Source organism: Salmo salar, chromosome 10 (genome assembly GCF_965601325.2).
Source record: "Salmo salar chromosome 10, fSalSal1, whole genome shotgun sequence".
Taxonomy (NCBI): Eukaryota; Metazoa; Chordata; class Actinopteri; order Salmoniformes; family Salmonidae; genus Salmo; species Salmo salar.
In genome coordinates this window covers 10,811,375-10,836,174 of record NC_138300.1, presented here as the reverse complement: position 1 = coordinate 10,836,174, position 24,800 = coordinate 10,811,375, and the positions used below count along the sequence as shown (strand labels likewise).

The window sequence follows — 24,800 nt, the reverse complement described above, 5'->3', positions numbered from 1 at the left end:
GGTACAAAACTCGTCTAAAATAAACACGCACTGATGTGAATTCACTGTCATTATTTCTGACGGAAGATTACGAGTATTTTTTTTTCTCTCTCCAACGCTAGGTTTGCAGAAAAACGTGTGTATGACATGTAAAATAACTGATTCATGCGAGACTGGCAGAATAGAAGCCGGTTTGTGGAAACAAAATCATACCGACATGATGCTTAAAATGTTCTAAGAATCGAAATATACAGTCTTTTGACAATGATTTAAATCATAATTTTTCTTCACCCTTTTCAAGAATCAGCCAATTTGACAACGATGAGCTGTAATTTCACCAGGCACTAACTATATATACCTAACTATGGGTCTTTCGGGAAGGGGTTTTCATTATTGAACAAAACAATTATTTTCAAGAGATAAGTGTCCCTCTGTTGAGAACAACGGACACCTTTACGGTCCTTTCAAGATTTTGATTTTCCATAAGTTCATTGTTGCTAACTGAAACGGTACCTGGGTTCTTGGAGTTGAGGGGGAGAATAAAGAACCATGATAACATCTGCCGGTAAGCAGTAACGTTAGCAAATGTGAGCATGGAATACGGGAAAGATGCCGAGTCACATAGCTGGCTACCTATTTTACAAACTTTTCAAGCGAACTAACGTTATCTAACTAGCTAGAAACGGACAAATGTATTCCAAAACATTATTGTTAGTTAGCGTTTGCTATATTGTTTCATTATTCTGTAGTCAGCATTAGCTGTTGGACAACATAATTGCCTAGCTAGCTGGCTAACTTTAACTAATGTTAGCTGTCTGGCTACCTAAACTCAGCAAAAAAGAAACTTCCTCGAACTGTCAACAGCGTTTATTTTAAGCAATTTAACATGTGTAAATATTTGTATGAACATAAGATTCAACAACTGAGAGACAATTTGAACAAGTTCCACAGGCATGTCACTAACATAAATGGAATAATGTGTCCCTGAACAAAGGGGGGTCCAAATCAAAAGTAACAGTCAGTATCTGGTGTGGCTACCAGCTGCATTAAGTACTGCAGTGCATCTCCTCCTCATGGACTGCACCAGGTTTGCCAGTTCTTGCTGTGAGATGTTACCCCACTCTTCCACCAAGGCACCTGCAAGTTCCCGGACATGTCTGGGGGGAATGGCCCCAGCCCTCACCCTCTGATCCAGCAGGTCCCAGACGTGCTCAATGGGATTGAGATCCGGGCTCTTCGCTGGCCATGGCAGAACACTGACATTCCTGTCTTGCAGGAAATCATGAGCAGTATGGCTGGCGGCATTGTCATGCTGGAGGGTCATGTCAGGATGAGCCTGCAGGAAGGGTACCACATGAGGGAGGAGGATGTCTTCCCTGTAACGCACAGCGTTGAGATTGCCTGCAGTGACAACAAGTTCAGTACGATGATGCTGTGACACACCGCCCCAGACCATGACGGACCCTACAAGCCCTCAGTCCAGACTCTCTCAGCCTATTGCGGACAGTCTGAGCACTGATGGAGGGATTGTGCGTTCCTGGTGTAACTCGGTCAGTTGTTGTTGCCATCCTGTACCTGTCCCGCAGGTTTGATGTTGTTGTTACACGTGGTCTGCCACTGCGAGGACAATCAGCTGTCCGTCCTGTCTCCCTGTAGCACTGTCCTAGGCAAGTCACAGTACGGACATTGCAAATTATTGCCCTGGCCACATCTGCAGTCCTCATGCCTCCTTGCAGCATGCCTAAGGCACGTTCACGCAGATGAGCAGGGACCCTGGGCATCTTTCTTTTGGTGTTTTTCAGAGTCAGTAGAAAGACCTCTTTAGTGTCCTAAGTTTTCATAACTGTGTCCTTAATTGCCTACCGTCTGTAAGCTGTTAGTGTCTTAACGCCCGTTCCACAGGTGCATGTTCTTGAATTGTTTATAGTTCATTGAACAAGCATTTGAAACTGTGTTTAAACCCTTTACAATGAAGATCTGTGAAGTTATTTGGATTTTTACTGATTATCTTTGAAAGACAGGGTCCTGAAAAAGGGACATTTCTTTTTTTTGCTGAGTTTAGTTAGTATCTGCATCACATTAGCTGTTACCTTGTTGTAAGGTGTCAATAAAAAAACATATTTTGACCAATGGGTAAAATATGTTAATTGTGGAGGTAATCATCAACGAAAACCAATGGGTGAAACCTTGCGAATCCATTCCCAATTTATTGGTGGTGTTACCCTTGTATGATGATGGTGACTAAATCAGTGGAGGCCAGAGGAAAAAGTGATTAAAAATCAAGAAAATAGTATCGTTTCAGCTAGGCTGGATGCTGTGTGAGAATAATGGCTACCAGACTGACTTACCATTGAACTCGTTATCTTCTCAAATCCGGAGGACATATAACAATATCTATAGGTAAAATGGATACATTGGCGGTCGGTGCCGTTTAAGATAAGGGAGGACTATTTTTTTTTATTGGCCTTATTTCTATTACAGCATATTGGATGACTGTCGGTCATATTCCATTCACCCAGTTCAATGTAACATCGTAACATCGATAGGTTTAGGTTACCTCATGATACTCAAATTTTCCCTATACCCATAATGAGGTTGCTACAACCTAGCCTATGAGTGAAAGTTTACAGTGTAGGTGCAGAGGTCGAGATAAACATTTGCGTAATCACGGTGACAGTGACACGTTCAATTCCGCTTTGCACACGCTTACCTGCATCTAGCTGATTGACGGTGTAACCGTTAGTTCAACAGTTACAAACGAGAGTATTTATTGGACAAATTCAGGTATGTTTATCCCCGTTCTGTTTGCTTCTGTTTAAGAAATGTTTTTCAACAGAATCGGAGGAATGAATACCCCTGATCACACTCAAACACAGTTCACTTTCATAGCAGCCACAAACTAAGAGCATAATTGCTTTGCTTGTTAATTCCTTCTCGCTTCTACACACTCTACTCTCACCTTTTACCTTTGCTTGTAGGCTTCAGTGCAACACACATCAGCAGTATGGGATCAGGTGAAAAAAAGACTTTCCAAGCCAAACCTTCATATTATAACTTTTAACCGTTACACACAGCCTACATTGTTGTCCCCATATTAGCTAAAGTCAGTCAATCAACATAGCTACTAGAACTAACACATTAGTAAACCATCTACAATCATGCAGTACAGTTAGCTAGCAGTTACACTGGCGGGCCTCGGTGGCAATAAATTAATAAAACCATAAACTTCCCTTGACTTGGAAAAGTTCCAGTGTTGTATAGCCAGAGCTAACATGGCAACCCTTTCTGTTTGAGTAGGCTAAACTAGCTAGCTGCTTTCGCTAGCTAAGTGGAAAAAAATACAATGAAATATAGCTAGCTCTCCCTCTTGCTTGTCCTTTTTCTTTGTTAAACTATTGTCTTTCACTTTCTCGGTCAACTACTCACCACATTTATGCACTGCAGTGTTAGCTAGCTGTAACTTATGGTTCAGTACCATTATTTGATCCTTTGATTGGGTGGACAATGTCAGTTCATGCTACAAGAGCTCTGAAAGGTTGCAGGACGTCCTCCCTAAGTTGTCATAATAACTGTGCATGTCTATGGAAGGGGGTGAGAACCATTGCCCTCCTAGGTTTTGTATTGAAGGCAGTGTACCCAGAGTAGGACGGAAACTAGCTATCCTCTGGCTACACCATGGTGCTATTCTCCGGCTACACCATGGTGCTACCCTACAGCGTGCTGTTGAGGCTACTGTAGACCTTTGCAAAATAGTGTTGTAATCAATTATTTGGTGAAGTGAATATATTTAGTATAGTTTTATCTAAAACGGATAACTTTAAAAAAAATGTTTCACTATTTTTATGAAATTCACTGAGGAGTATGGTCCTCCCCTTCCTCTTCTGAGGAGCCTTCACTGGATAGATATTGATTTTGACATGACATGTCAAATTTTTATAGCTTACTTCATTTAGTATCATCCTAAATAAAGATATTTAATTATTTAGCCATATCTAATTAATGTATGTTACGCTACTTTCCATGAAGTGGACTGTATTTGTTACTACGTTATACAAGCTGACGTTTGACCACAGTGAATTGGGGGGGTATTACACATCCTTTTTACCTCAGATTGTTGATGTTTATAGTCAACACGATGACAAGATCAATTGCTTAAAACAGATCAATATCTTTGGTTTTGTACTGTTGATTTAGTCATACGCTGGGGTTCGCAGAAAAGGATAGCTGCATTTTTAAATGGCACGGATAATTCGGAGCGGTCTCTATAAAAGTCGCTGGCCACACACCAATACACGACTTTGAAAGTCAAACTATCATTTAAATAGCAGCCAACCATTGTCACTTGATATCCTATGGCGGATTGTGATTAGTTGAAATTAACAGAAAAAGTAGTTTGTTCCCTTGCGTGATGGCAGCCTCCCAAAATCAACATCCAACCATGTATAGGTTATTCAAAATGTCTCTGTGGCCTTTGAATAGTGTTAGTTTAAACAGTGCTACACCCCAAATGTTTGCCCCTTGTTCTATTGATTTCAGCGTGATATCGATGGAAGTGATTAACAAAAAAAGTGTTGCGTTACACTTACAGAGTTGGTGACCCACTTGAAACAAAATGCAACACTTAAATGTAGCTAGCTGTCTTTTACAAATTGTCCTCCAACCAGTGATGTACATATTGTTCCTAGATTCTGTGCGGTTTTGAGCTGTGTTCTTTTTAACAGGACGTGCAACCGCATCCTGTTCCTCTTTTAGTTTTGGTGACCCTCATATCAAAATGCATCATTCCAAAATGTACAGTGCCTTCAGAAAGTATTCACACCCCTTTACTTGTTCTATATTTTGTTGTTACAGCCTGAATTAAACATTTATTAAATTGAGATTGCGCCACTGATCTACACAATACCCCATATGTCAAAGTGGAATGAATTAAATGAAAAGCTGAAATGTCTTGAGTCAATAAGTATTTGACCCTTTTGTTATGGCAAGCCTAAATAAGTTCAGGAGTAAAAATAAGGTCTTGGGCTGTGACGGTAATTGAATAACTGTAACTGATGGTTATGGATGAAGACCGTCAGGAAATTTAAATATCTGTCAAAACCGTTTAAAAAGGCCTACATTCATTTTAGGAAAGTTTCCATTTTTTTATTAACTTAATTTTAATGTAGATGAACTAGACCTAATAGTGGGAGTGTTTTACTAATGATTATAAGCACTTGTTTTGCTAACTTAAGTCTATTAAACGTTCTACATCTCCTATTTCCAACTGATGGTGCACGGGGTGTAGAGCGCTATAGGCTAATCGTTTAATGTGTGAACCTGCATTGTATAAAAGTCTTCATTGCTTTGCTAGTAAATCGGTCTGACTATTCATAAATTATTCAACAGCAGTCGAAAAGGTTGTTCAGGCTCTGAGGCCTATAATGCGCTAATGTTGTTTCAAATGGAAAATGCGCCAATCCTCTCCAACCTAACATGTAAGGATGTTAATCGGTTAGCCGCTGAAAATACATTTGATGGTTCATGCTTATCGGTCTATAGGTTAATTTGCATAATGTGTAATGAAATTGCTGTGTGTGTATTTTCGGTAGTCGTCATGCATCTTATTTATCACGCGCACAGCATACAGAGCCTAGTTTGAGGAGAGGAATAGCCTCCACCTGTCAGACTGCACAAGAGTAGCTCCTATTAAAGCCGGTAGGCTACTGGAGTGAACCTACTTTTATAAGCCCAGTCATTACGCAACCAATAACAATTCTAAATGCAATCGTGTGTTAAAAACTTTGATGACGACGACAAAGGAGCTATTTTTATTTCTCAATTTCAACTCACAATTAAAGCGCTCCTCCCATTTACTTTTTCGGGTGCATAGGCTATAGTCTATGGTCCTGTGTGGCTCAGTTGGTAGAGCATGGTGTTTGCAACGCCAGGTTTGTGGGTTCGATTCCCACGGGGGACCAGTACGGAGAAAAAATGTATGAAATGTATGCATTCACTACTGTAAGTCGCTCTGGATAAGAGCGTCTGCTAAATGACTAAAAATGTAAAATGTTAAAAATGTCTGCCTACCGCATCATCCACCACTTTGCAATGTGAGTTTCAGGCAGTATAATTGTTTGAAACCTGAATGTTTTACTTTACTTCAAATAATGAAGCACTTCGTACTGGAGGCAATTATTTTATATGCCGTTAACCAGCATTTCTCTCCTGTTCTATTGGTTTTCATATCAACTTTCTTTCGTTGTCCAGAAGCTAAAGTCACAATTCTAGTCATACTTGCAACCCATTATAGTTGTTGCTATTAGATTTCCCCCTTTTTCTAGGTTTCTAACTGAGATTTTCATCTGTCACAACTGCCTATTAGGTGCGCTGTTTAGAACGGTATTTTCCGCAAAATGCCTTTTGGCAAATGTTTGAAAATGACATTTTATTAGCTGCTTCATTACATGTTCAATAATAGTTTATAGCCTTTTGACTGTAAGATGATAGGCTTGCTATTGTTGCATTTTTCCAATAAGTGCTTAATGAAACATGTCCGGTCGTTGTATGCATGCATAGTATCAGAGAGGAATAGAAAATCTGTTCAAAATAAGCCCTATGGGTTTATTTTGGGCCTAAACTAGTCACTTGCCTTCCCGCCTTGGGACGACTCCCATTGTTCGGGCGGAAACATAAGCATCTTGTCATTTATATACAGATCTCTGAGTATTTTGACCGTTTGTTGACCGGTTAATGAGGGTCAGTTAGTCAACATCAAAATTGACCGAAATGTACATCCCTACTGGCATGGTATAATTTGATACGGAATCTTTTAATTTATAGACTGAGCATACCCGGTCCTGGCCGATATGCCGCACAAACCTGGAATTTCGAGATTTTAGGGACAAGGTAATTTGGCCTTCAAGAGGTGCCCAATCTGCCACGGCACCAAGGACATCTTCTATGGCACCAAGCCCATTAACCAAAATAGCCAATTACATTTATTTGAACAACACTAGCTGTTCTTTTATTAAAAAAAGGTATGTAAATGTAGATAAATCATTTGCCTGTTAAAGTGTAGGTGACATATGCATGTTGGCTACAGCTTCACTGATGCTGACATGAGGGAGGCGCCAGAAAATGTAACCTAACTTTAATGAGACTTAATTACATATAGGCTTAAAGCCAGTCATGTTTGGCAAATATAATGTAGGATAATTAATATTAACTTCTAAAGGTTTGATTCTGTTGACATAGCTGCAGGGGTGTAGCCAGAAATTTGTTGGTGGGTGGGTCTGCAGAAATTGGGCCAACAGAGTGTTTTTGCTCATATCTGATTGGGTGGGCCTGTACCCTCCCTGACCCACCCATGCCTACGCCCCTGCATAGGCCTACTGGAGGCACTGTTAGTTAGTTAGTAGAGAAAGGTCATTGCTTGTTGCAAACTGCAAAATCACACACCGTGCAATCTGAGCGGATGCAGTCAACATTTTGAAACTATTTTGTCATTTCATGAGGCATGTCTTACCTTGTTTCAAAGTAGATTAGCCAAATTCCAAATGTAGGAATATTGAGGGAATTATTTAATGAACACTTCCTCATATGCCATTGAAACCAGTAGGCTATTTATCTCATGTTCTATTGGTTTTCAAATCATTGTCCTGCAGCCATGGACACAATCCTAGTCATATTAGCAACATATGCTAGTTGTAACATCTTTAGGTCTTCTCTCTTTCTAAATTTCTAAAGGATATTTTCATCTCTGTCACATGAAACAGCTCGTATTTGCAGTGGGCTTTTGAGAATGGTGTTTTCCTGCTAATTGGATTTAGGAACATTTGCACATATAGCCTACTGCCGTGTGCGCATTGCTGTGCTTATAATGTGAAGAAGGAATAGTTTGTCAACATTTTAAGTGAAATGTTTTGATCTGTTGCATCAGCCTCATTGCTGTTATTAATAGTTTGTACAGCGGTTGTATGAATTAGGGATTTGTTTGGAATATTTATTTCTGGCACAAAACGTCAAACTGGCTAACTAAACTTTTGTACTATGGGAGATAGTAGCTTGACATAAGCTAGTGCTTTTGCTGTTTGTTACTCATCTTATTGGCTGAGGAAAAGTAAATGTGGAGAGTTCTTCTAACACAGGGCTGTCATTCATTTCACGGAGGGCCTAGTGTCTAAAGGATTTAAGACAGCAAAAAAAAGAAACGTCTCTTTTTCAGGACCCTGCCTTTCCAAGATAATTCGTAAAAATCCAAATAACTTCACAGATCTTCATGGTAAAAGGTTTAAACACTGTTTCCCATGCTTGTTCAATGAACCATAAACAATTAATGAACATGCACCTGTGGAACGGTCTTTAAGACACTAACAGCTTACAGACGGTAGGCAATTAAGGTCACAGTTATGAAAACATAGGACACTAAAGAGGCTTTTCTACTGACTCTGAAAAACACCAAAAGAAAGATGCCCAGGGTCCCTGCTCATCTGCGTGAACGTGCCTTAGGCATGCTGCAAGGAGGCATGAGGACTGCAGATGTGGCCAGGGCAATAAATTGCAATGTCCGTACTGTGAGACGCCTAAGACAGCGCAACAGGGAGACGGGACAGACAGCTGATCGTCCTCGAAGTGGCAGACCACATGTAACAACACCTGCACAGGATCGGTACATCTGAACATCACACCTGCAGGACAGGTACAGGATGGCAACAACAACTGCCCGAGTTACACCAGGAACGCACAATCCCTCAATCCGTGCTCAGTCTGTCCGCAATAGGCTGAGAGGCTGGACTGAGGGCTTGTAGGCCTGTTGTAAGGCAGGTCCTCACCAGACATCACCGGCAACAACGTCGCCTATGGGCACAAACCCACCAAATTCGGTGTACCGTTTTATCTGTGGGTTAATTGTTGGAGTAGAGGACCTTGTGCATTTCAGGTAAAATAACAACCCAATGTTTATGTCCCAGGACAAATGATCTAGCAACAGCAAGCTAGCTAGCCTAATTGCCAAAAATGACTAATGCTTTTCAACCTGTCTCTGAATTAAGGTATTTAGTTGAGTTTGTTTTGATATTTCAACCTGCGTGTCCTGATCAAGTCTGGTGTGGCTGAACAAAAAAAAGTGCGCGCAATGGCGGACACATGTGCGCGTCCAGTTTGGTCAGCATGTGAGCATGCATTGAAGAACCTGGCCTTGCAAATGTCAAATGTAGGGAAGTGCCCAGCTGGGCTTATGTCATTTTTTTTTCTTCACCTCACACAGTAAGCCAACAAAGTCAGTTTCTTTTTACTTCCATTGAAATTATAATAGTTCCTCACAATATTTGAAAAAATGTTTCCAACACTCTCCCCCTCGATAATCAGCGTCGCTGATAAATAGGCTATGGACATTGCGTGTATTTGTTTCAATTTGAGTGATTGTCAATTTCATCTTCATACTATAGCATAGCTGTCCCCTTCATGCTTTCCTTGTCAATTCATTATCTTCTAGCCTACATTCAGAAACTCTAAGGTATGCCTAGGTTTTATAATACGTTTTAAAGAGAAAAATATTTGCTATTGTATCCGACATACGCTGGAGGCTTTTGAGTCTCTCCAACCTGGCATTTCTTAATTTGTTCATTAATATTTATAAGTAATTACCTGAATAATAATAGTAATGAAATGCCATGATAGTAACAAAGTGTAATGGCTTGTTTCAAATAGGTTTTATTAAGAAGCATATCCACGTAAACATGTGTACAAACAGAATTTTGACCTCCCCTTTTTTGTCCTCCCTTATTCAGTTGCCGCAGAGGGAGGAAACGGCTCAGGGATTTCCCCATAATGCCAATGGTGACTTTAAAACAGAGTTTATAGCTTGTGATGGGAGATAACTGATGATGGGTCAACAACATTGTAGTTACGCCACAACAGTAACCTAAATGAGAGTGGGGGAAAAAGGAAGCCTGTAAAGAATATTCCAAAACATGCATCCTGTTTGCAATAAGGCACTACAGAATAACTGGAAAAAATGTGGCAAAGAAATTACCTTTATGTTCTGAATACAAAGCCTTATGTTTGGGGCAAATCGGTGGTGCGCGCAACTCAATATTAGGAAAGTGTTCATAATGTTTGGTATACGCAATGAAAATTGCACAAGAATTATACATTTATGGACTATTTTAATGTATTGATTTCTCCTTATTCAACCCACCCTCCCTTCATCCACACAATATTTCATGACCCTAAGCCCGCCCATCCCGCGGATATGACTGCGGGTTGAGTTAACTCGCGCATCTCTAGCCCAGACACCCAGTGCAGGCTAAGTGGCACGGTGCACTCGCGCTATAAGGGGGACATCGGCTGTGCTGGTGTACGGACTTGATCAATGAGACACATTTGACAGAAGTTCCGAAAGCAACAAAAATTCTACTACCTAGCAGTTTTTCAGGTTCTATTATTGAAAAAGTACCGAAGTTCCGGGATACCGTGAAGCACTAGTACTTAGGCTTCCAGAAACATACTGCGATTTTTATTTTGATGATGTACCAGTAATCACCAAAACAGGTTTTCCCTTCCTACATGTAGTATTTTAGTATACGCTGTTCATAGTAATGCAAAGTTCTGTTTCTTTTTCGACTTGTCACAAAAACAAGCATATGTCTGTGAAATGTCAATAAAGCACTGAGCTTCCCACTAGCTTTTTATTTTCAAAGCCGTTTACATTTATTTCAGCTCGTGTCATGCTAATTATACTATTTGCGAGCTGTGAAAACAACTAGGAAGACAATTACCACAAAATGTAAATTCATCAAGTTTTGTCAAGAAAGCTGCACCGCTCTGTCTCGGATGTATTAAGTTACAACATTTTGGGATATGATGTTAATTATGTTAGAGTAAGACCCCACTGAATGATTCATAACATAAATAATCATATTTGTCTTGGTGAAATGTATTTTTATAACATAAGTGAAATGTCATCACCTAAGCGTGTTTTCACCACGCTGGGCAGAGTGGGTGGACACCCTACTAGTTGTCAACAGTTGTGCCCGGCCCATTCAGCTAGTAGGCAAACTAGATAATGTAAAACAACATGCTGTATAATTTGTTTTCAAAGCCTGGTAAACGCGGCTACTCGTTTGACCTGTTTGGGCTTCACATGTAGCTAATTTAACTAGCTAGGTAACTATGACAAACGTTAGCTAGCTAGGTACACATGCATCAGGTTTTATCCATGGTGTTGAAACTGACTAGCTACATATTCTTTGATTTCAGCTGGAATCATTTCGCTCCTGGATGAGGAGGAGCCCCAGCTCAAGGTATCATAAACACAGCTTGTTATCCAGTGAGAATACACCAGGTGTCACCAATTCTGGACCTAGAGTAGACCAAAATCCTATTAGACTGTGATCTTTAAATGTTATTCTAACGTTGGGATTGTTTTGCTTGTAGGAGTTTGCTCTGCACAAGCTGAACTCCATTGTCAATGACTTCTGGGCTGAGATATCGGGATCTGTTGACAAAATGTAAGTTTTTTTTGATAAGGAAGTTTTATTGGAAGAGAAACATGACAAGGTAAAGTTCTTCATGTTAAATGGGTTTATTTCTAAATGGTGTTCTCTCCTCACAGCGAGGTCCTGTATGAAGATGAGACATTTCGGAGCAGGGCGTTTGCTGCCTTGGTGGCTTCTAAAGTGTTCTACCACCTTGGGGCATTTGACGAGTCGTTGAACTACGCTCTGGGTGCAGGAGACCTTTTCAATGTCACAGACGACTCTGAGTATGTGGAGACCATTATCGGTGAGTGATGTCACAACTGCATGTTTTGGTGTCCTCAAGTACACAATCTTGATGATGACCTCAGCGTCCTGCTGATCTTTAGGCTTCCCTTTTGTTACATTACCCATAGACACCTCAATAACGTTCAATTGATGTATACCCACTGACCAGCGTTGCTAATTCAGATATCAACTCACTGATACCACAAATCACAGCGGTTAATTATTCCTCAGCGGTATAAAGGAGTTATTTGATGACCTCGGTTCTCTCCCTCTTAGCCAAATGCATCGACCACTACACCAAGCAACGCGTGGAGAACGCTGAGCTTCCCGAGGATGAGGAGAAGAAGAGCATCGACCCCCGGCTGGAGGGCATCGTCAACAAGATGTTCCTGCGGTGCCTGGGCGACCACAAGTACAAGCAGGCCATCGGCATTGCCCTGGAGACGCGGCGCCTGGACATCTTTAAGAAAACCATCCTCGAATCGGTCAGTGGTTCCCCTGGTCGTCGTCTGAACCAATTCTGTTTTGGTTACACAAATTAAGTTTAATTTGACTACTTAATGTAATCAAAAATTATTAGCTTCATGAAAATCCACAGATCATTGTCTTTTTGGTTTAGCCTACATTTGAATGGAATGTTGTGGTGTACATTTTTTTTCTTCCAGTAACAACTTGCAATCCTAACCCTTTTTCTTGTCTTGTACAGAACGACGTTAGTGGCCTACTGGCCTACAGCTTGAAGGTCTGCATGTCACTGATGCAAAATAAGAAGTTCCGCAATGAGGTCCTCCGAGTGCTGGTCAAGCTCTACATGAATCTGGAGAAGCCTGACTTCATCAACGTTTGCCAGGTAACAGGAAGAAAGGACACTTCAAATTGGGCTCAGATTTTTTTGGTATCCATTCAGTTTCCCACAGTTTGGTGGTAGGATAGTTCTCCGATTTCAGCATCTGAAACTGTAACTTCTTGACCCAGTGAGATTAGACAGTCATTCAATGACAAATTACTTTCAAAATTAACATTGTCACATGCACACCTTATTGTTAGGGGAGTATGTGAGAAACTGCATGAGGAAACGAGAAGACAAACACAATATTGTTCATAAACCACTTTTATTTGTAGCAATGTTTTGTTCTGAGGTGGGTCTTCATCAGGACAAACAGGTTGCATGTGCCCATACTCACGTGTTGCCAGCAGAATCAGTCGCTTTGAGGCTGACTAGAGATTACCGGTCTTCATTCCCCCCACCTAAATCTCTTTTTGTTTTGGTTACTGCAATTCAGCTTTTAGCTGCAAATGTGTTCAATGTCAAATAAATACACTTTACTAATATAAGGAAGTAACCACTTGACCACCATGCATCACACTCAAACTTTGTCTCTCTCCCTTCTTTCTCTCTCCTCCACAGTGCCTGATCTTCCTGGATGACCCACAGGCGGTGAGTGACATCCTTGAGAAGCTGGTGGAGGAAGACAACCTGTTGATGGCCTACCAGATCTGCTTCGACCTGTATGAAAGCGCCAGCCAGCAGTTCCTCTCCTCCGTCATCCAGAACCTGCGCACTGTGGGCACGCCCATCCCTGCCGTGCCCGGCTCTACCAACACGGGCACCGTGCCCACCCTGGACAAAGACAGGTAGGCGAGGCGGAGGGTACAGTCTCAGGGTGTGAGGGGTAGGTAAAGGAAAGAAAAAAGGGTTACGGAAAGATGGAGGGAGCAGGGTAAATGGGTAGAAAATGTAGTAAGATGTGTTAAAATTGCACCTTGGTGTAGGCAGGATATCTTGACACTTCACGAATAATTTACTGTGAAATGAAGTTGATTTTGCCAAGTTTAGCCAATCAGGATTGCATTTTATAATTTAAGTTGCATGGAAGTTATCATATTTTCTCCTTTGTCTCAGTGATGCTATGGAGACAGACGATAAGGCCGGCGGCTCCCCTGCAGGAAAAGCAGCAGACGTGAGTACGAAAGACCCAATGTTACCCCCACCTCAACCTGATGGTTGTCTTATGCAATTTTAAATGGTTGTTGTCGCCCAAAATAATTGGTCAGCCCTGCCTCTGCTTGCATAGAATGATGAGCCGAAGGACCAGAATGCAAAGATGACAAAAATTCTCAGCGGCGAAATGGCCATCGAATTGCATCTACAGTTCCTCATCCGGAACAACAACACAGACCTAATGATCCTCAAGAACACAAAGGTAAAGGATGCCAGTACGAGTATTAGACATACAGTACCAGTCTCAAGTTTGGACACCTACTCACTCAAGGGTTTTTCTTTCTTTTTTACTATTTTCTACATTGTAGAATACTGGGGTAGACATCAAAACTATGAAATAACACATGGAATTACGTAGTAACCAAAAAAGTGTTGAACAAATAAAAATATATTTGAGATTCTTCAAAGTAACCACCCTTTGCCTTAATGACAGCCTTGCACACTCTTGGCATTCTCTCAACCAGCTTCACTTGGAATGCTTTTCCAACAGTCTTGAAGGAGTTCCCACAAATGCTGAGCACTTGTTGGCAGCTTTTCCTTCACTCTGCGGTCCAACTCATTCCAAACCATCTCAATTGGGTTGAGAATGGGTGATTGTGGAGGCCAGGTCATCTGATGGAGCCCTCCATCACTCTCCTTCTTGGTCAAAAAGCCCTTACACAGAATGTAGTTGTGTTGTCCTGGTCATTGTCCTGTTGAAAAACAAATGATAGTCCCACTAAGCGCAAACCAGATGGGATGGCGTATCGCTGCAGAATGCTGTGGTAGCCATGCTGGTTAAGTGTGCCTTGAATTGTAAATAAATCAGCAACAGTGTCACCAGCAAAGCACCATCACACCACCACCTCTATGCTTCACGGTGGGAACCACACTTGCAGAGATCATCAGTTCACCTACTCTGCGTCCGACAAAGACACTCCGGTTGGAACCAAAAATCTCGAATTTGGATTCATCAGACCAAAGGACAGATTTCCACCGGTTTAATGTCCATTGCTTGTGTTTGTTGGCCCAAGCAAGTCTCTTCTTCTTATTGGTGTCCTTTAGTGGTTTCTTTACAGCATTTCAACCATGAAGGCCTGATTCACATAGTCTCCTCTGAACAGTTGATGTTGCGATGTGTCTGTTACTTGAACTTAGTGAAGCAATTATTTGGGCTGCAATTTCTGAGGCTGGTAACTCTAATGAACTTATCCTCTGCAGCAGAGGTAACTCTGGGTCTTCCTTTCCTGTGGTGGTCCTCATGAGAGCCAATTTCATCATAGCGCTTGGTTTTTGCAGCTGCACTTGAAAAAACTTTTAAAGTTCTTCAAATTTTATGAAGTGACTGACCTTCATGTCTTAAAGTATTGATGGACTATCGTTTCTCTTTGCTTATTTGAGATGTTCGTGCCATAATATGGACTTGGTCTTTTACCAAATAGGGCTTTCCTCTATATGCCACCCCTACCATGTCACAACACAACTGATTGGCTCAAACACAATAAGAAGGGAAAGAAATTCCACAAATTAACTTTTAAGAAGGCACACCTGTTAATTTAAATGTATTCCAGGTGACTACCTCATGAAGCTGGTTGAGAGAATGCCAAGAGTGTGCAACGTTGTCGAGGCAAGGGGTGGTTACTTTTTAGAATCTCAAATATAAAATATATTTTGTTTTGTTTAACACTTTTTTTGTTTGTTGGTTACTACATGATTCCATATGTTATTTCATAGTTTTGATGTCTTCACTATTATTATAAAGCAATGTAGACAATAGTAAAAATCAAGAAACTCTTGAATGAGTAGGTGTTCACACTTTTGACTGATATTGGATATATACTTGATTTTTTTACCTCAAGGTTAAAAGGTTTTCACACACATTTTGTTGCTTCGTCTACCTATTCCAGGATGCAGTCCGAAATTCAGTGTGCCACACAGCCACGGTCATAGCCAACTCCTTCATGCATACGGGAACCACAAGTGACCAGTTCCTCAGGTATAGCCACTATGCTTTAACATCACCAGCTATAACATTAACAAATGGAGACTATCACCTTCTGTTTTGCCAGTATAGTTTTACATTTCTCTTTTGTTGTGAGGGTGGTAGTGGGGTACATTTCCCTAGTGGTGTGAGGACATAAAGGAACAACGCTGTGTTTAAATGTGTGATGTGATTTTATTCATTATTTTAACAGAGAGAACTTGGAGTGGCTTGCAAGAGCCACCAACTGGGCCAAGTTCACAGCCACAGCCAGTCTTGGCGTCATTCACAAGGTAAACTTTTGCTGAAACAATTTAAACCTAAATGGATATCTGAGACCTCTTTTTGGTTTTCTGATTTTTATATAACGAACCACGTTTCACCCACATCTCTGCATATTTTCAGGGTCACGAGAAAGAGGCGCTGCAGTTGATGGCCACATATCTGCCCAAAGACACCTCCCCTGGATCGGCCTACCAGGAGGGAGGCGGCCTGTACGCCCTCGGGCTGATCCACGCCAACCACGGGGGGGACATTATCGACTACCTGCTCAGCCAGCTCAAGAACGCCAGCAACGACGTGAGTGGCAACAAGCAGATGCGTCACATTTATAGCGCCCAATTCCAAATCAACCTATAGTCTCCCTACCCCTTTGGTCACATAGATTTGATCTTTGTGTGTGTGTGTGTGTGTGTGTGTGTGTGTGTGTGTGTGTGTGTGTGTGTGTGTGTGTGTGTGTGTGTGTGTGTGTGTGTGTGTGTGTGTGTGTGTGTGTGTGTGTGTGTGTGTGTGTGTGTGTGTGTGTGTGTGTGTGTGTGTGTGTGTGTGGAGCAGTATATAAATAATTATCGAAGCCCATCAGAGGGACGTCATCTCACATTTGAGTTGAATTCAAAGTTGTCTTCATGTCTGTGGTTTGCTTTGTTTCCTTCCACAGATTGTCCGTCACGGCGGAGGTCTAGGCCTGGGATTGGCTGCCTTGGGTACAGCCAGGCAGGATGTGTACGACCTGCTCAAGTCTAACCTGTACCAGGATGACGCAGTAACAGGTACATGAACCTGAACAGACAATAGGGAATTCAGTGCTATTCAAGTTTAAATGAAGCCAACTAGCATCTCTCTGTAGCCTTTATCGAGTAGCATGGGATGTCAAATCCCCATCGGTAGTGAATTCAGAAAAACATTTTGATAAGAGTTCAGTGATACTAGCAAAAACAACACAGTGCCCCTATTGCCCAATTGGAGCACCGTGTTGTCCTATTGTATATCCTATATGTAGAGGGCAGAGATCATTGCGGCGTGGTCTGCATTTTTCATACTGGGTGCAAGTGGTCAGACAGATAGATAAATATGGAAATGGTCATCTTTCTGTTTTGTATGCGTTCTCCAATATATTGTATTAAAAGCACCTTTTTGTCACACTATTCTCACACACACACACTCATCATTCGCTGCTTCAAGTTCAGTAGCCTATACCTCTCCTCTCCTAGTTGGACATGCAAGATCATGTGTGACAATAGGCTAAATGTGTGGTCTCAATTAAATGTATGGGCAGAGAAGCATGGTACAGTTTCTTTCCAAGGAAATTCACTTTAAAACGATTAGGCTACAGTTTACTACAGTGTCTTGAAATAAATATTGATAATGGAAAAAAGTGGAGGGCACTCAACCAACGTGAATTGAGGTGCGAAGGAAAAGGCGCAACGTTATTTGTCTCTGGCTGCAAATCGTCCCACAAGGTAGGCTATAGGCCAGGGGTATTCAATTCTTACCCTACGAGGTCTGCAGCCTGCTGGTTCTCTTCAACCTGATAATTCATTGCACCCACCTGGTTTCCCAGGTATAAGTCAGTCCCTGACTAGAGGGTAACAATTAAAGAAACGCAGTGGAACTGGCTTCGAGGTCCAGAGTTTAGTTTGATGGCTATAGTCTGGCTATGCAAAATGTTAGACAAAGTTTCCTCTCATCATTCTTGCTGCCTTAATTTTCAGTAGCCTTCCTCTCCTAGTTGGGCATGCGAGATCAGGTGCACATGTGATCTCTATTAAATGAATAATCCAACCCCAGAAAAAAAGAAAGAAACTCCTATCAATTTGGTGAAAGCCTATGTTCTATCAGTGGGTAAAATAAGTGTTCCCCATGATTTAATTTCTAAGTGGTCCATCTGTAAAATCAGGAAATTGTGTAGGAACTTAGCTTAGACGTGCTCAATCTGATCGGTGTACTAAATTATTCAACTCAGTTTCTCCTTCAAGTACCATCTCGCAATGCGCCCTGTGTCTGTGGGAAAGAGCCGTTGTTGCCATAACAATGCACTCTGCACTCGCTCTGTGCAGAGAAGAACTGCAAGCTGAACTCTGTGAGATGAACTCCTAAATTGATCGTACAGTTTGTTTAGGCAATTTTACAGCTAGCTCCTTCTCATGATGATATTGACTTTGGTATTATTGTGTCCTCGGGTGGCCTTTTATTTTGTTTAAATATATTTCTGGGATGGAAAACACTTAAGTGTAAACTTAAACGACTAAAACCCAGATATAAAGTATGTAGAAAATATAATGGACCTACATTTTTAAAAATAATATAATCTTTGAGAACTAACAATCACCAAAATAAAAGCTAGACGGAGGATTGGCAATTCCAAAAACAATGAATTTAGCAGTATTTTATGTTTCAGCAAAAGAACACATTCATGGATAAATGAATAGAATTGCCAATTAGCTTTAAAACTGCTAAATGTTCTCTCAGCTGCATGGAAAAAATTGTAGAATCGCAGGAAACTTGCTTTAAAACTGAAGGAAAAAAACTCAGCTTTATGGAGAAATTAGTACAGTTGCAGGAAATTGGCTTAAAAATACAAAATAATTATCTAGTGGCAAGATGGAGGCCTCTAAAATGTAACCGCAATCATTGCCACGCCCCCTACCACGCTCACCACCTAACCCCCTTTTGATCCAGAAAAAACCCTGGTGTGAACCTAAGTTTGCTAGCTAGCCAGCCATCCTAGAGGGAACATTGCATTGTGGGTTTTGTAGTCTACTTTAGCGGCAACAGATTTCCACAACGATTTTCAGCTGTTACCAACCTTGTTTAACGACAAATAATGAAACGGATGCATTTTTTGTCATTATAACAAGGTTGGTAGCTACGTGGAAAAAAAAAAAAGAATACAAAAATTCACATTACTGTTAATCCTAGGGAATTAGGGATGGGGGTTTAAAATATTTTCACTAAGCGTATAATACATTTTTGTCGGGTATCCGGATATTCAAAATAAATGTGTATTTTTAAACATACGTTTCTAACTTGAGCATTACTACGCGAGGAAGAGGCAGGCGTTCTGTTGCTGCGGAGGTGCCGGTGAGATGGGCGCAAGCAGATGGAGGCAGAGAGAGAGAGACTACTCGGCTACTAGCTAACTTGTATCAGCCACAATGTTATTCATCATCCCTTATAACAGTGCCTGTATTGACTAGAGTAGCTTAGAAAAGATGCATAGCTAGCTAAGCCCAATCAGATAAAACAGCCTACCTGAACTCTGACTACATTTACTACACATTGAGCCTCTTGCTGCTTTGGTTGGCCAACATGAACAACAAGCTACACACGACGGCTGCCAGCCTTTTTATGGGGAGCATGTCATAAAAACCTAATTGAAAAGATTGTTGCTTTATTAAATTAATAATTTGAAATGTCATGGTATATTCTTGTATGGAACAATGTCAAATGGATATTTTAATTGATAAAAAGCCCTTTCAGTGTTAAAATAAGCCTATACATTTTCTATGTGCAAAAATTAAGACTAAATAGAGTAAGCTATATGCATGGGTGGGGAAGCACGGGGCAGTTGTCTTTTCAAGGAAGTTAACTTCCTAATTATGATTCATCTATAGTTTAGGTCTACTACATGGTCTGGAAATAAATATTTATCACCCATATTTGTCTCTGCCTGCTCCTGTTAAAGGAACAATCCACCCAAATCCACTCATTCCTTTAATTGACAGTGTTAAATAACACTGAGAACAATATTTTTTTGTTTACAATAAGGTTGGTAGCAACATAGAAAATCGTTATGGAAATCTGTTTCAGCTCAAGTCGACTCATCTACAATGCAATGCTTTCTCTATGGGCTGGCTAGCTAGCAAACGTAGCTACACACAATAATACCAAAGACAATATCAGCATGCAATGTAGCTAGTTAACTTTAAAATTGCCTAAACAAACTGAACTATCAATTTAAGAGTCTACAATCTCACCATGTTCAACCTGCAGATCGATGTGCCTCACAGAAAGGAGTCAAACGTTATTTTTGCCCATTTTGGTTTTGCCTATAGGGCACAAAAATTGCTGGGACCATGACTGCCAAGCAAGCTGTGTCACATACGCCTAAAATAACATTTACAGGACTGTGGTTTGGTTCGGGACCAGTTCTTGCAGGAGCGGGTGGGAGTCGGACAAAAAGGCAGCAGAAGTAGGCGCGTGTGGTATGAAAAGCTATAGGAGAGGGTGGGATAAAGAAATCAGTCCCGCACAGACCTCTACCATCATGCGGTGCTCATGTCTGCGTCTGCCCTCTGTTCCCAGGTGAGGCTGTGGGGCTGGCCCTGGGGCTAGTCATGCTGGGCTCGAAGTCGGCACAGGCCATTGAGGACATGGTGGGCTACGCCCAGGAGACGCAGCACGAAAAGATCCTGCGCGGCCTGGCCGTTGGAATCGCCATGGTCATGTACGGATGCATGGAGGAGGCAGACACGCTCATCGAGAGCCTCTGCAGAGACAAGGTAACAGTCGGACTTGGCACACATTCACACCCACACACTCTTCTTCCATTATGCCTGGTGATGATGGGTATATGGCTTCTCAGCACTTTGCATTGTAAGGGGGGAAACTCACCTTATCTGCTGCTACCACCATATTTATTCACATTTATTCCTTGGCTATGCACCCATGACAGTTAACCCTTTTGCCTATTGTTGCCAAATGTGTTTGCTTTTGCTTTTTTCCGGCCTGTATTCATCTCGGTTTCAATTTACTGTGACAATGAATACCTCTCTTGAACTATACAGCTCTGGAAAAAATTAAGAGACTGCTGCATATTTTTCTTAAATCAGCATCTCTACATGTATTGCTTCCATTCCAGTGTCTGTTGAATTCCAACACAGGCACACCTCATTCTACTGAATGAGGTACTGATTAGGTGATCATCTGAACAAAATCTTATTTAACGAGGAAAAGTATAAAAACCACTGCTGTGGTCATCACTATCCTCTTGCAATAGGACCAGCTGGATGGCAAAAGCAGTGCTTAGTAGTACCTCAAACGTAATTGGAATTAAAAATACCAATTGACCATGCCGAAAGTTTTGAGTGAGTGAAAGATGGGTTGAATTCTGGCTTTACTGGCAGAGGGATACAGTGAGTGTCAGGTTGCTTCCATCCTTACAATTTCAAAGACGGCGGTTCATAAGAACAAGGTCAAGCAGCAGACATTTTGGACAACAAAGGTACAGACCGGCAGAGGACGAAAATGACTCTCCACTGACCGGGATGACCGACAACTCATTTGAATGTCACTCAATAACCGTAGGATGATATCAAGTGACCTACAAAAATAATGGTAAATGGCAGCTGGGGTGAAGTGCATGGCGAGGACGGTTTGAAACAGGCTCTTAGGGGCAGGGCTGAAGTCGTGCAAAGCCAGAAAAAAACCCAATGAGAAGCAAAGAAGAGCCAGGCTGAGGTTTGCAAATGACCATAAGGATTGGACAGTAGAGGACTGGAGTCAGGTCATTTTCTCTGATGAGTCCAATTTTCAGCTTTGCCAAGCACCTGGTTGTCTAATGGTTAGACGGAGACCTGGAGAGGCCTACAAGCCACATTGTCTCGCACCCACTGTGAAATTTTGGGGGATCGGTGATGTTCAGGGGGTGCTTCAGCAAGGCTGGAATCGGGCAGATTTGTCTTTGTGAAGGACGCATAAATCGAGCCATGTACAAGGTTGTCCTGAAAGAGAACTTGCTTCCTTCTGCTCTGACAATGCTCCCCAACTCTGAGGATTGTTTTTTTTCCAGCAGAACAATGCCACACAGCCAAGGTGTGGATGGAGGACCACCAGATCAAGACCATGTCATGGCCAACCCTGTCATGGCCTGAACTCCATTGAAAACCTCTGGAATGTGATTAAGAGGAGGATGGATGGTCACAAGCCATCAAACAAAGCCGAGCTGCTTGAATTTTTGCGCCAGAAGTGGCATAGTCTCCCAACATCAATGTGAAAGACTGGTGGAGTGCATGCCAAGACACATGAAAGCTGTGATTGAAAATCCAGGTTATTCCACCAAATATTGATTTCTGAACTCTTCCTAAGTTAAAACATTAGTATTGTGTTTTAAAAATGAATATGAACTTATTTTCTTCGCATTATTCGAGATCTGACAACACTGCATCTTTTTTGTTATTTTGACAATTTTCTGCAAATAAATGCTCTAAATGACAATATTTTTATTTGGAATTTGGGAGAAATGTTGTCAGTAATTTATAGAATAAAACCAAAATGTTCATTTTACCCAAACACATACCTATAAATAGTAAAACCAGAGAAACTGATAATTTTGCAGTGGTCTCTTCATTTTTTCCAGAGCTGTATATTTCTACACTGAGGTTGGAATAATATTGTGAAAATGCTGATGAGGCCCTTTTAGTGTAAAAGCTGTTCACTTGAAATTTCAGCCTGTTTTGGTGGGTGTCGGCCTGCCTGGTGACGACATCAGACGGTAAATTAGTTAATAGACCAATAAGAGTTCCATACCTTTGCAAATAACAGAAAAATGTCCGTTTTCCCCTCCCCATTTAGACCACTCCCAGACAGTTCTATCAAAATGCTTGCTTGAGAAATTACTCTTTGCTAAGAAGCTATTTTTTTTCTTCTTTTGGGCTATTTTGATTGAAAACAATCACCGTAAGGTTCTTAATTGTCTGCGTTGGACCTTTTTTTAAATGTGCTAGATGTCAAATAAGATGTAGACGTTGTTGACTACACATTGTTGCCATGGCTAGACTTACTGCTGCAGACTCGTCTCTTAACTAAGGCTCTGTGTTCTGTCACTGTGTCTGCTCTAGGACCCGATCCTGCGACGTTCCGGAATGTATACAGTGGGCATGGCCTACTGCGGCTCCGGAAACAACAAGGCCATCAGACGTCTGCTGCATGTGGCTGTAAGTATCCTCCTTCCCTTTTCTCACGCAAGACACCGACAACCAGGTAACAGAGCACGCCATGGATAGCCAAGCTATTAAGTATTGTAAATGCGAGGATGGTTATGACAGACTATATACAAAAGTATATGGACACCCCTTCAAATTATTGGATTCCAAACTGCCTCTGGAAGCAACGTCAGCACAAGAACTGTTCGTCGGGAGCTTCATGAAATGGATTTCCATGGCTGAGCAGCTGCACACAAGCCTAAGATCACCATGTGCTATGTCAAGCGCCACCATTGGACTCTGGAGCAGTGGAAATGCGTTCTCTGGAGTGATGAATCACGCCTCACCATCTGGCAGGCCGACGAACGAATCTGGGTTTGGCAGATGCCATGAGAACGCTACCTGCCCCAATGCGTAGTGCCAACTGTAAAGTTTGGTGTAGGAGGAATAATGCTCTGGAGCTATTTTTCATGGTTCAGGCTAGGCCCCTTAGTTCCAGTGAAGGGAAATCTTAACGCCACTGCATACAATGACATTGTAGACAATTCTGTGCTTCCAACTTTATGAAAACAGTTTGGGGAAGGCCCTTTCCTGTTTCAGCATAACAATGCCCCTGTGCACAAAGTGAGGTTCATACAGAAATGGTTTGTCGAGATCGGTGTGGAAAAACTTGACTGGCCTGCACAGAGCCCTGGCCCCTCATCCCCATCTAACACCTTTGGGATGAATTGGAACGCCGATTGCGAGACAGACCTAATCGCTCAACATCGGTGCCTGACTTCACAAATGCTCTTGTGGCTGAATGGAAGCAAGTCCCCGCAGCAATGTTCCAACATCTAGTGGAAAGCCTTCCCAGAAGAGTGGAGGCTGTTAATAATCACAGCAAAGGGGAGACCAACTCCATATTAATGCCCATGTTCGACGAGCAGATGTCCACATACATTTGGTCATCTAGTGTATATTTTTCACGATAATGAAATCCTTTGGTAGTACAGGAAGCCCAAATAGATTAATTAATGTTATTGTTACTGGCTCAGATGGTTGTTCCTACAGATTGCAGCCTGCGTAAGCTAAAGGTGTGATTATGCTTTGATATGAGCTGTTTGTGAACAAAAGTATAGGCTTCTCCCAAATCTTTGATATTTTGGCTGATTGGGAGTTTTTCATTTTTGCTTTTGTGCAGCAAAATGATTAGTAATGGATGTTACATTATCTCCTTGCCCCACCGCATTCTTCCTGCTGTTAATTCGTCGTTCTCTACCTTTTCAGGTGAGCGACGTGAACGATGATGTCAGAAGGGCAGCGGTGGAGTCCATTGGATTCATCATGTTCAGGTAAGGCCTTGGCCCTATGCAATCCTGTATACCTCTATATCCTCTATGTAATCCCCTTTTCGCCCAGCTGAGGTCCCCCTACTTTCAGCCTCTTGGTCCACTGTGAGTCTCAGCCAAGCGAACTCTGATTAATCAGCCCCTACTTGTATACACATAGACGGCATTCTTCCCATATCCCGGGAATACTTTCCAAATGAGTTTGGAGTATGTCCTCGAATGGGTATTGTTGGCAGTTTATGTAGCCTCCGCCCACTCATCCCGACCGTTAAAACATCCAAAGCAAACAGTGAGATAGATATCTTCCGCCCAGACCTCAGATTAATAGATGTGACTTTTCCACTTGTGAATGCCACTGGGGCTGTTACCCACCTTCGGACCAGAGGTTAATCCATGTTCTCCCGTCAAGAATTAGGTTTTCACATGTCTTCACTACAGCCTGTGGAATTGTGACCTTGCTTGGCTAGAGAGTTAATGTTGTCTGAACACTGTTTTGGGTTTTAAGTAACCAAGGGCATGATGTATAGTTAAATTTAAGCCTAGATGGAGCTCTGGGCTGATCTCTGTTTTCTTATAAGCTGA

At 41.7% G+C, this 24,800-nt stretch overlaps 1 protein-coding gene across 1 annotated transcript in view; it reads left to right on the top strand.

Moving 5' to 3' along the window:
• Window positions 1-326: 326 nt before the first annotated feature.
• Window positions 327-24,800, top strand: part of LOC106613492 (26S proteasome non-ATPase regulatory subunit 1) — a 114,252-nt gene continuing 89,778 nt past the window's right edge. The window contains exons 1-16 of the mRNA XM_014215780.3: window positions 327-544; window positions 11,218-11,261; window positions 11,395-11,468; window positions 11,573-11,742; window positions 12,000-12,208; window positions 12,430-12,573; window positions 13,132-13,358; window positions 13,627-13,684; window positions 13,799-13,927; window positions 15,612-15,700; window positions 15,900-15,978; window positions 16,091-16,264; window positions 16,623-16,734; window positions 20,270-20,466; window positions 22,804-22,899; window positions 24,157-24,221. Coding sequence (XP_014071255.3) covers window positions 529-544; window positions 11,218-11,261; window positions 11,395-11,468; window positions 11,573-11,742; window positions 12,000-12,208; window positions 12,430-12,573; window positions 13,132-13,358; window positions 13,627-13,684; window positions 13,799-13,927; window positions 15,612-15,700; window positions 15,900-15,978; window positions 16,091-16,264; window positions 16,623-16,734; window positions 20,270-20,466; window positions 22,804-22,899; window positions 24,157-24,221 — 1,883 coding nt within the window. The 5' untranslated portion in view covers window positions 327-528. The remainder of the gene's footprint in view (window positions 545-11,217; window positions 11,262-11,394; window positions 11,469-11,572; window positions 11,743-11,999; window positions 12,209-12,429; window positions 12,574-13,131; window positions 13,359-13,626; window positions 13,685-13,798; window positions 13,928-15,611; window positions 15,701-15,899; window positions 15,979-16,090; window positions 16,265-16,622; window positions 16,735-20,269; window positions 20,467-22,803; window positions 22,900-24,156; window positions 24,222-24,800) is intronic.